The sequence below is a fragment of the Pangasianodon hypophthalmus genome, chromosome 13, assembly GCF_027358585.1.
Source record: "Pangasianodon hypophthalmus isolate fPanHyp1 chromosome 13, fPanHyp1.pri, whole genome shotgun sequence".
Lineage (NCBI taxonomy): Eukaryota > Metazoa > Chordata > Actinopteri > Siluriformes > Pangasiidae > Pangasianodon > Pangasianodon hypophthalmus.
Window position 1 is genome coordinate 12210041 of NC_069722.1, and position 12162 is coordinate 12222202.

At 37.2% G+C, this 12162-nt stretch overlaps 2 protein-coding genes across 2 annotated transcripts in view; both read right to left on the bottom strand.

Moving 5' to 3' along the window:
• Positions 1–121: 121 nt before the first annotated feature.
• On the bottom strand, positions 122–10919 carry slc5a11 (solute carrier family 5 member 11). Its single transcript, XM_026916823.3, has 16 exons — positions 10080–10919; positions 9416–9577; positions 7726–7797; positions 7516–7620; positions 7342–7401; positions 7149–7253; positions 5452–5557; positions 5214–5294; positions 4858–5063; positions 3719–3854; positions 3479–3586; positions 3235–3385; positions 2414–2582; positions 1019–1234; positions 712–853; positions 122–390 (listed from the first exon to the last, which is right to left on the bottom strand). Exons 2-16 carry the CDS (start codon positions 9548–9550, stop codon positions 170–172), a joined length of 2013 nt encoding a protein of 670 aa, XP_026772624.1. The 5' UTR covers positions 9551–9577; positions 10080–10919; the 3' UTR covers positions 122–169.
• Positions 10920–10998: 79 nt separating this feature from the next.
• Positions 10999–12162, bottom strand: part of grid2ipa (glutamate receptor, ionotropic, delta 2 (Grid2) interacting protein, a) — a 38492-nt gene continuing 37328 nt past the window's right edge. The window contains exon 24 of the mRNA XM_026916812.3: positions 10999–12065. Within this exon, the coding sequence (XP_026772613.3) occupies positions 11982–12065 (84 nt within the window). The 3' untranslated portion in view covers positions 10999–11981. The remainder of the gene's footprint in view (positions 12066–12162) is intronic.

A 12162-nucleotide genomic window follows, 5' to 3' on the forward strand; every position in this document is an offset into this window, starting at 1 on the left:
AGGCATAACCCTTTGCTCCATCTTCTACACATCCTGATCTTGTCCATGTCCACTGAGTTGAAAATGCTGAAATTTTTTAAGTGAGTCATTACTTGATAACTTAAAAAAATGTTGACCATGCTTTCAAGGATTGCCAGTGTCCCTAGCCTTTATTAAAGCTTAAGGCCTGTCATGCCCAGAAGGCAAACAGAAACACTGCCACTGACAGGCACACAATGAGGTTGGCATTTACCACATGCCTCAGACAGGGCTCTTCCTCGAGGGAGCACATGACAGCCTCAGGCGGTGATGGAGGGGGCCGCTCTCCTTCTGAATCCTGCTCCATCCCACACAGCCAGAGCAGAGTGGACTTCAGCTTAGAGGGTTTCTCAGCATGGCGTGTACTCGATCCTGATGACAGAGTGTTTTGTATGTCACTATGGAATCCAATTCTTGATATAAAGAAATTTTTGGGGGATTTGTGATCCATGAATTTTAACCTTATTAACACCTCAGCATAGTTTCACTTTGCATGTAGATTTTAAAATTAAGAGGCATCTGGACTTGATCTACATGTAATCTACATCCTGAGAAAGTAAAAAGGTTTAATTTAATTTGTGACTTTCTGGTGCCCCCTACTGGATGAGCCGTCATTGGCGCTGACTTGTTACTAAAGCAAGGTTTAAGATTACTTAAAACAAAAAAAAGGATTTCCAATAAAGGAAAACACACCATTTGTGTTCTCTGTCACATTTCCATGACTCTTCTCCTTTTCCTGATGTAAGCCGTTATCGATAGTAAGGGTTCCAGCTTCTTTACTGGCCTCACTGCTCTTCACAGGATCAAACCTTGTGAACCACGTCAGCCGACTTACCTGTGACATACAGCACACATTAACATCAGTTTCATGAGTCACTGCTTTTCTGCACTATCATTGTGTAATTATCTGGTTATTATTGGTCTAGAGACACTTTACAAAGTGCCTCTTTATCTTTCATTCTAACATACTGTCATTATCTTATTGCTGTTTGTTCCTGACCTGTTCTTCTGTGGGTTTCTCCGTGGCCAGGCTGACACACACCACCACAGCAAGTGTGAACAGGGAGAGGATGATGGAGAAATACAGATAGTGCACATATTTGATAATATCAGGCCTGGTGTCTGTCTCGTAGCACTGTGGTACAGGGTAGATGAAATCCAGAATCATCCTCACAAGGCCAACCAGCAGCCCCAGCACTAAACCCCAGAATGCCCCCTAATTCACACACAGTGTAAAAGACAAACATGCAAAAGATTAATGAAAACTACCCATGTGTCCTCAGTCCTGTTTTGTTCTATATAGCCTTAATGCATGCATATAGTTGTTGTGTCTGGGAAGAAAGAAAAAACAAGACAGTGTCTTAAGCCTCCATCTTGTTCAGTCGCTTTTTCCAATCATTCATCATCCCTTCTTTATCATCAGTACTGCTGCAAACTACAATGGCTCTAAACTACCAAACTGTGACTATAACATTTGATGTAGATTGTCATATAGTGTCAAAGCAGTTATACAGTCATAACAAGGCTATATACAAACTAAGATATGATGCTCATTGTCATAAATCATTGTAAATGTGCTTAGAGGAATCTGAGGCTACAGTGGACACGGGTTCACCTCAACTGGACATCTGAAGATTGGAAAAAACATTGCCAGGTCTTTTTTCAATCTTTTACCAAGTCTAGTTTTGGTGCGTCTGTGTCCTCTGTAGCTTCCGGTTCCTGTTCTTGGCTGACAGGAGTGGAAACCAATGTGGTTTTCTGCTCTTCTGCCATCCGCCTCAAGTTTCAGTGAGTTGTGTTCTGAAATGCTTTTCTGCTTACTGAATTACAAAGAGTGTTTATTATTTTTGAGATTAAAATTTTTAAACTTCACTGTGTCAGTGTGTCTGTATGTGTTTTGTAATTAATCTGGGAGTGTATCCATATTTCATTATGAAAATAAAATGAATAATGGCTTACAGCTTATAATGAGTGATAATTTAGCATATTCACTTTACTTGAAGCACTCACTGCTGCCATTTTAAAATGTTAATGTTTTTATAACTGTTAATAAATATTAAGTTGCTTTATAATTATACTCAGGTCATTACACAGTGTGACATTATAATGAATAGTGACACATTCATGATTATATGCTGTCAAGGAATTTTTATAGCACATTATTAATGCTCTATTAGAGTTATTAGAGTTTAAAAACATGCCTACAAGGAATCACTGAAAACTTATAGAATGCGTTACTGATATAGTCATGGTCAATATAGTTCTTTTTAAGACAGCCTAGATAAAGTACTTTTTTCTTTTTGAAGTTGCATGGTCTTTACTTCATTAGGACTATTATAGCACAATAAAAATGAATGATCATACACACACACACACACACACACACACACAGTACCTTCTCGCTTGTCCTTCTCCAGAAGCAGCCTGCCATGAACACCACAGAGACAGGCGGCTGCATGTAGCTGCTGATAGACTGGATGTAGATGAAGAGCTGGCCACCTTGACTGGCCTGAACCAGGGGGATCCATAGCACGGACACCACCACCAAGACCAGGACAAACACTCTGAAAACACGTAAACACAAAAGATCTGTATGTATAGCATACTGTGCATTTCACTCAAATGAGTGAGAATAAATGATGGAAGCATGAGTTAAAAAAAAAAAAACCTCAAAGCTCCTTCATAAGCAGGAGCAGAAACAGTAGTCCAGCAAGTTAGTCAATAACACTCAGTGAGGTTTAGGTAAATTTCCATTCCTTCATTCATCTGCAGTAACCGATTTATACTGACTAGTAGTGGCTCTGTAGCCAATCCTGGGAAAACTGGGTACAAGGGCAAACTGGGGATCCTGCATAAACGCTACCTGTTGCATTATTGTTTCTCCCTGAGTCCATGTCGGTTTCTTCCAGGTTCTCCTCCCACGTTCAAAAAGCATGCTGGAAGGTGGATTGTCTAAACTGTCCCTAGATATAAATGAGTCTGTGAATGTGTGTGTGTGTGTGTGTGTGCATGGTCCCCTGCAATGGACTGGTGTTCCATCCTGACTGTACTCCAACTGCACATCCAATATTTCCAGGATAGGCTCTGGATCCAACACAACCCTGACCAAGATAAAGCGGTTTATATTTTTCTAGCCTGGAAATCAACACCAAAATTAGCTGAAAGAATGAAGTGTCACCCCTACAGTTATATGTGAGATATTAAGCGTTGTCCTACCTGCCTACGATCATGAGCTCCCACTCTGTGGCAGTACGGCGGAAATATCTCCATAAGTCCATGGTGAACAGAGTGCTGGAGCTGTTAAAGATGGAGGTCAGGGAAGACATGAGAGCAGCTAGCATTACGGCCATCATCAGACCCCGCAGACCTATGGAAAACACATACATGTCTCTGTCAACCATCCTGATGGCAAGAAACTCAACATGAAGGATTAATTCATAATCAAAAGAGGGTAAAAGACCTGAAGGAAGGAGTTCCATGACCAGTTTGGCATAGGCGATGTCAGAGCAGCCTACAGAATTCCCACAAACCTTCTGACACACTTCAGGGTCTGCACAGCCAACCTCATCTAGACAACCACATCAAATAAGGACCAAAATACACTGTACATGAACACTCAGAAATGTCTTGCTTTTTTAGTTAAAGAAAATAAAAAGCGTTTTTATAAATGGGCTCTAAACACGTCTTTTAGCATGAGGACCTGGATAGAGGATTCGGCTGATCATGCCTGGCAGCACCATCATGAAGAAGGGCAGGACCTTAAGGTAGGAAGCCAGCAAAGAGCCTCCTTTAGCATGCAGCAGGTTCTTAGCAGCCAGTGAGCGCTGCACTATAACCTGCACACACACACATAAGGTGAAAAGGGAACTCTTCAATTTGTCTTTGAAAAAGCCATGAAAGAAAAGTAAGATTTTGTTTGATAAACTATGAGTTGATAAATTCATACAGTGAAAACTGTAAAGCGAGTAGCTTTGAATACTGAACATACACCTCCTTATAAAAGAATATATACACACACACACACACATATGTATATATATATATGTATGTACATATGTATATATATATATATATATATATATATATATATATATATATATATATATACTTACATACATACCATATGAAACTGTAAAGTCATAAAAGAAACATCAGGGGTAACTAAAATTTCAAATACAAACACAACAGATACATTTTAATTATTAACCATTAGTGACTAGTTCATTGCTTTAAATAAGACATTAAGTTAGTGTTTTTTTTCATAGTGGTTCTTCATGTTACCATTTTTGACTAGAGCCAATGGCCCTGAACAGATGAGACACTTGAAGCAGAGAATGAATGCATACTTTTTTGTCCAGTGGTCTTTAAACATTCTGTTTCTGTTGTCAGTATTTTTTAACAAGCAATGTCATCAGATCAATAATCAGACCAGCAAGGACAAAAGAAATAAATATACTGCATATAAGAAATTCTGTGAAAATGCTTTCCTTTTTTTCGATGATTGGCCATAACAAGTCCCAGCAGAGGATGGACTACAGTCATTGTATTTCATATATACATCAGTTCCGCTAGCATTTTTCACGTCTACAGTTCAATGCAAAAATTTCGAAAAACTTTGCTGGGTCTGCATCCAGATCACAAACCACCATGTGATGACCCAGCTTTATGGTATTGCTTATTTCTCATTTCCACAGTGTATTTGCCTTGACTTGGACAAATCAGTGTAATAAAATTTATGTGTAATGTCTGATCAGTAATGCACATGTGCTCCTAAAGAATAATCAACCTCCAGGATTAATAAGAAACACACTATTTGCATGACTTATTTACTTCCCTCACCTGGTCCGAACACCAGTACCATATGGAGGGGACTGTCATTCCCAGCAGCACCCCTGGCCAGGGAAGGTCAGAGGTCACAGGATCCCGGAAAATGTGGAAGGCGTCCTCGCGAGGGATCCCGCAGGTGGTGTTTGGGACTCTAATGGAGGGAATGGCATTGCTGTAGCCATCAAAAATGGCCTGAAAGCCCCCGACCTCCACAAAACCTCCCCATAAGCAAGAGCGACAGCAAAAAAAAAAAAAAAAGAAACAGAAGTTAAAGGAGGAGAATGTTTTAGCCTCAGTAGTTGTGTTTGTCCATCCTTGAGAGAATGTCAGAACTCAAACATAGGATGAGTGAAAAGGAAACTACATACTGTAGCCCATAAGTGTCAGGGCCCCAATCAGCATGATGAGAGTCTGAGCTGCATCTGTGTAGATGACGGCTGCAAGACCACCTAAAAAGACATTCTTCAATATGTGAGTGCACAGCGGCCACAATTATTATAATAACACAATTCATATGTGTCCTGAGTCTGTTGTGCGTTTGATTAAGCTTGATATCTGCAGATCAGTACCTGTGCTTGTGCACTAATCAGAAACCTACAAACTCACCTGCTACAGTATAGAGAGCAGTAATGATGAGGAGAAGAATGACAGCAAGATAAATATTCCAGCCCAGAGCCTGCTGTATGAACACAGCCCCAGCGTACATATCCACCTGCAGACATGCCATTCATACAGCCTTTACTCTGAGCATCGATTCTCTTTTTTTTTAAAAAAAAAGGTGCACTGGTTAATATTTTATTATTCTGACTATGGCAACTGATGAGGAAAATCTGAGAAACACTTCTGCTGAAACAATGCTCTACTTTCTACTGTCCACCTGAGAAAACGCTGGCCCATTCAGGGGCCCATTCTTCATTCACTGAAATAGCTGGGTTTGATTATTGTTGATTTGGCATGATCCTTGTTTGTTCTTCAAAGCTGTCCACTTAATATGTTGTCAATAATAATTCAAGTTTCTTCATGTAATTGCTATTGTGAATCCTCAAACTGAATCAATTTGATAAACAGCTTACAGCTTAGGTGCAGTAGTATGTGGATATTCAGCCTATAGAAGGTGCTGCAGATAAACTGCATGCAAACATTTGGGTTGCACCATCATTGCACACATGTAATTGTAGGAGGACTGTTACATATATTTAAACTTTTTTATGGGTCTGTTCAAACCTAATTAAAGCTATTATGATTCAATGTCTCTAATTTAGTACCACATTAAACTAAATTGTGCATGTCTAATATAATTTGTATCAGCAAGCTATTGACTCATTGATCATGGTTTCGAGTCATTTTATCTTGGATTTGTTATGTGATGTCTGAAAAACAGGGTCCTGGACTCCTCGTCTATGTTTACATCCCTCTTGTTGGTCATGTTATAGACCCCCCAAGAGCCCTTCAATCCACCAAAATCTTTACTGCTCAGAGACACAAACATCACAGAATGCGGAAAAAAAAATTACTAAGCAGCAGCGTTGCCACATTCTATTACAGTGGGAAAATATTGTAATCTGCTGCAAAGGTGTAATGACATTGAATGAAATAAAACAGGAATAAACACGGGGACTGTTTTTTTTTTTTTTTCAAATTGGAGGAATCTGCTGACCATGAAGTCTATAAACATGGACACTGATAAATTTCTCTTGGATTGTTAATGTTATAACCTGGTAAACTGCTCTGATCAGTGGCTGCATCAACAAATCTGTATGTTACTTGGCATGTGAGTATATTTTGTGTTTATAGCTTTGTTATAACTATGTAATTACAATGATATGATAGAGTGTTTTCTACATAGCTTCTGGGGTGCAAACTCTGCATGTCAAAATATATTCTGGGAGGCAGGGCTTCGTGTACATGGGCATGGATAGGAGGTGGTGTCAAGAAGTAAAGAAAAAATTACTATGCTTCTTACAATAGGTCACTTTGTAACTACATACATCCCATAATATACCTACTGCACCATTAAACAAAATTGCAAAGTTCATCTCATTCATTTTTCAGAAGCCCTGCTTTATGTTAGACCAGAGTCTGTTTTCTCACTTGGGAATATTTTGCTTGCTGCCTGCTGGTTTTATTCACAAGTATATAATGCTAACCACTACACATACATGCCAGTAACCAATGGAAAATTTCAGTTTCCATTTATGCTGAATGTTTAGATTGGAATAAAAAGGGCTATATACAGTAATAAATAATTTATACTGAATAATGATTTTTCAAAAGTGCAGAAAAGCACATTGCTTGACACTTACCGATATTTTTGTGAAGATGTAAATAAATAATGACAAAATGGCAATAAATATCTGTATTCTTTTGCCTCCAAATCTCTTCTGAAGATATTCCGGCATAGTTGTCACCTACAAGCATATTAAAATATTTCTTGTGAACAGTGTAATGTGTATTAAACATAAATAATGATGTATTGCTGTGTACAAGCCCTCTCACCCCAGAAGCTATGTAGATAGGGAGGAAGAACCAGCCTAGGAGCAGAACCACCAGCATACCCTATCAGTAAAAATGAGGAAAGAGTCTAAAGATACCAACACTTTTTGAATATCTCGCAATTTTACAGAAAAGATACTGTGTCTGTATGAAGATATGTGGCTACTGGAGCTTTACATTCCACTCATATGCAGTGGGGGCGATGCCTGCGGCGGCTGCTGATCCAGCCAGACCAATGAAGTGACCGCTGCCCACGTTACTAGCAAATAGAGACGTACCCACCTGCAGAAACACCACAGGATGACTATTCAATTAATTTACCTGCTTTCAGAAAAATCTCTAAATCTCATACTGCGTACAGATATTATGGTCATTGTGAGAACTCACCGGCCACCAGGTCATGTTTTTCCCTGCTAGGAAATATCCATTCACTGTGCTTCTCTTGGTTTTCCACATAGACTTGAAATCAGCAAAGCATTAGATTACAAATCTGATTTACAATAATTGTAGTATTGCCATGAAATACACTGTGAAAGAGCACAGCCTTCTCTTCACTCTTTTAGGCATTATTAGAGAACGGGTAACACAGTCTCACAGAAAAAAAAACATTTGTATGCAACTTATCTGTAGCACTTTCTACACATTTAATATCAACATTCTGACACCAGCCTATGTTGCTCAAACTTTCACTCAAATGCTCTGTATGCTACATTCCGCATCAACATATTTTAACCAAGCCTACCTCCACCACTACGCTATTTGAATAAGATCGAGATGTCATAAATAATTTGACCTCTTTTACCATTTATCATGATATCTTTAGACTTACCAGGCTCATGAAATAAGCCTAATGTCTCCTGTAAATTCTTTAGGCTACTCAGAACACAGAGACTTTCTGCATTTTGAAAATATGTTGAGTTCTGTGTAACCACATGACTTCAAAGTCTGATCATGTGTGCAGAGAAGAGAAGATTCATGAGCCCAGTATGTCTAATCATATGTTGTGAAAAGCACAAACTTTACTCATGAAGTGGGCTACGCTCAATATGTTTACAGAAGAGGTAACATTTATTACGTATTGATCGTATTCAAATAGTGTATTGGTAGAGTTTAGCTTTGTTAAACTACGTCGGTGTAGAATGTCTCATACAGAGCATTTGAGTGAAAGTCTGATATGTTGCTGTGCAATGAATGCTTGTGCCAGAAAGTTGATATTCAATGCACAGAATGTGCGATAATTTATGACAACAGGAATAAACCTACATGTATATAACAATTTATAAAGGTTTATTCCAGTAGGTGTCACCTGTCATAAACACCACTTTTATTGGTTTTGATGCTGTCATAGATTCAAATAGTGTAAGGTTAAGGTTGTACTGACACTTTCCATTAATGTCATAACAAATAACTTTGCAGCTCAGTGAATTTCTGGTATGTTACATAATGGTGATGAAGTGACATGCCAAACATCAAAACCAAACTCAGTCTAGTTTCCTTATGGTGTTAACATAACATAACAAACTCCCTTTACTTAATGCTCGAATGTACATAACTCTGTGTTTAACTTTAAATATTTCTAAAAATCACATAAGCACTTAAATTAATAGTCAGAAGAATCGCAGGTCTGTTGTTACAGTTTAATGATCATCACTGTCAAAGCCTACACTATGTAACAGTAACAATTTTGTTCAGTTTTTCCAGTTAATGCCACCTGGCCAGCTACTGTATGTTTTATCATGTCATTTCTGTGACTCTGTCATGACATTATCATGACAATCTAACATAAGTCAGCATTCAAATTGTCAAAACACAGCCTTATATGAACATAAATCTGTCACTTGCCATTAAAATTGACTTTAAGGCAGCTGACATGCGTTGGAATAATCCTTTATAAACTTGTATGTAGGTTTAAGTCAGTTATCATGACAGACTTATGCAGACGTCACACACACCTATGATCATGATCCTTAAGTAAAGTGTTACCAGAAAAGGTAATGAAATATAATGAGTACACCTTAAAGGACACACACTTGTATCCGTTGCATTATTGTATGAATGTGCTTTTAAATAAACCTACCCATAGTCCTACTGCCAGGATCAGTATGAAATACACAACAAGCACCGCTATATCAGCTGCAGACAGAGTGTGTGTTCGGTTTGAGACCCCTTCCGTGGGTGTAGGGAAGACACTGGGGATCTCAGTACTAGCCATGAGGTCAAAGTTCAAGTGTATTTCCCACTACAATCAAAACAGCAAACAATAAGACAATTATCCCATGTTCTCTTTTCGTTTCTCTAATACACACACATGCAACCATTGTGTTTTTGTTCTCAATATTCACAGCACTCAACCTGTGATTATATTATTATTATTTACTAAAACTAAAAGATGAACAGCAAGAATCTCCCATGATTAAACAGGATGCTTTTTAATGCAAATTAGAATAAACATCATAAGAACAAGTATTCATTTTTAATGAGATGAATTCAACCAAGAAAAAGCACCACGTTCAAAATCTATAATATTTTCAGTCAGTTACCACAAACTGCCCTTTCACCACCCCTTCATGAACACGTCATTGCAATAAAATGGAGCGCAGTTTGTGTAGAGAGATTTCACGATGAATCATGTCTACCATTAAAGCCATCTCCCACACCCATTTGTCAGGTGTGATAAAGTCATGAACAACACCATCTGGCCTTCGTAATAGCAGTGAAGGCAGAGGAAGAGAATCACTCACCGAGAACGAGTTTTCTTTCCTGATTGTGGAGCTACAGCTTCATAGCGCCGCAGTCAGAAGCTCTCACCATTCAGACATTTGTAATATTGTGACAGGTGTCTAAAATCTGCCCCTATGACCAAGGGATCAAACTCCAGATTCCTTCCACTCCTTATATAAGACTACAGGCACTGGTTAAAATGTAAGGAGATTTTATTACCAAAAAGGTAACAGAATGATGTTGCACTAGCAATTTAACAGTAGAGTGACAAGACTTGTTAAAGGCAAAGTAAATATAATGATTGCATGAACTTAAATAGTGATGTTCTGACAGCAAATCCACAGTTAAAGATTCAGACATTGAAAATGTTCAGTATTGCAACAAAGCTACTAGGCAACAATTCACCTTACTCAGGAAAATTCTCAGTTCAAACATATGCACAAGGCCTGCATATAGGAACCCAATGAAAAGGTCAGGAAACTAATATCACACACAGATATCAGTCAACCAAACCTAACCAAATTAAGAATACTTTTTTGTATTACACTAATATGCATGTTATTACTTTACTACTATAATAATATAATTAATAAAATTACGAAAAATTCAAACTTTTCCCTTTGAGAAACAAATAAGATATTTTTATAAATATATCACAACAGTGTTGATCAATTTCATTATTCATTTTCATCATATTAACTTTTGCATTTATTGCAACCTCCCAGGGCTATTAAACTTGTCTGTAAACTGTTAAGAAAATTGTAAAATATACAAACAATATAATAATTCTAACCAAATGAAAGAAAATAAATAACACATAAATCCATTTATTACACAACATAAAATATATGTAAATTTATGTAAATATACATAAATCCATATAATACACAACATAAAAAATTACATATTAAAAAAAGGTAAAAAAAAAAAAAAAAAAAAAAAAAAAACAGATGAAGATTTCCATTTTCATTTTCTCATAAAAAACAACAAAAAACAAACAAACAAATAACTTCTGTTCTATTGTACATTCAGCATTTGATAAAGCAAATACCTAATTTGGCAAAAAAAAAAAAAATAGGGAAAAAAACCTTGGTATAACAATGAATTTAAAAAAAGCAGTTTGGCCACACGCTAATGGCTAAATGTAAACCTGCATATACATACATTCATTATGGATGACCACAAAAAGAGTACAGAAGAAAACTTATCTAATTCTCTCATAAGTACATCTGATATGTCATACTACAATAAAAACTACCTATAGTAGTTATAAACTCTTACAATAACTCTTATAATATGCATTTATTTCATATATTGCATGTGAGATTGCACCCTACTATATAAGGAATCACTTTATTAGTTAAAACTTTAATTAGAATAATCATAAATCAATTTTATATCTCTATAAGAAATATAGTATGTTATATCCCAAAGTGTCCAAGGTCTATGTAAATACATTCTACAGTAGAAGAATCAATGTAATCTGTTAAACAAAGCCCTCATGAATTAACATGTAAGCGCATTTATATCCAAAACAACACCAGGTATTTCATTTGTGCAGAATTTCATTCACAGTTCTGTTCACATTCCACAGCTGATTTAGTACCATATCTAAGTTTGCGTGTACATTAAAAGTCACACTGTATAATGCTACTACAATCTTTCAACCTAAGACATGTTTTTAGTTGTTTTTTTTTTTATTTAGTTTGAACATGTTCCAAAAAATCCATGTAGCCTATGTAGCTCAAAAATGTGTGAAGTGAAGTCAGTATGAGAGCATATGTACAGGAACAGTTTTTCCAGGTATGCCTGGATTTGTTAGTAGTCTTTTAGTGTATGTACAATGTACATTGGGTATGAATATGTGTGTACTTTATATAAATGTGTATACAGTATGTGCATGTGTGTGTTTGTGTGTCCCGTCACCATGCTAAGGGAGACGCCATACGAGGACTGCGTGGGCTGCGTGGAGGATTCTCAGTGGCCTGGTTCTCCATTAGGGCTCTCTATAAAACACACACACACACACACACAGCTGTCATTATGACCATAATATTTGACAGAATCCATACGCTCAATACTGAGAGAGATCAGAGGAGAATG

Bases quoted from the DNA above. Each gene is read 5' to 3' on its own strand.
- slc5a11 (XM_026916823.3), bottom strand. From the start codon at position 9,550: ATGGCTAGTACTGAGATCCCCAGTGTCTTCCCTACACCCACGGAAGGG. The intron at 7,254-7,341 runs GTGAGAGGGCTT...ATATGCTTGTAG, and splicing joins CTATCTACATAGCTTCTGGG to GTGACAACTATGCCGGAATA. The intron at 1,235-2,413 runs GTACTGTGTGTG...TGTGTGAATTAG, and splicing joins GGAGAAGGACAAGCGAGAAG to GGGGCATTCTGGGGTTTAGT.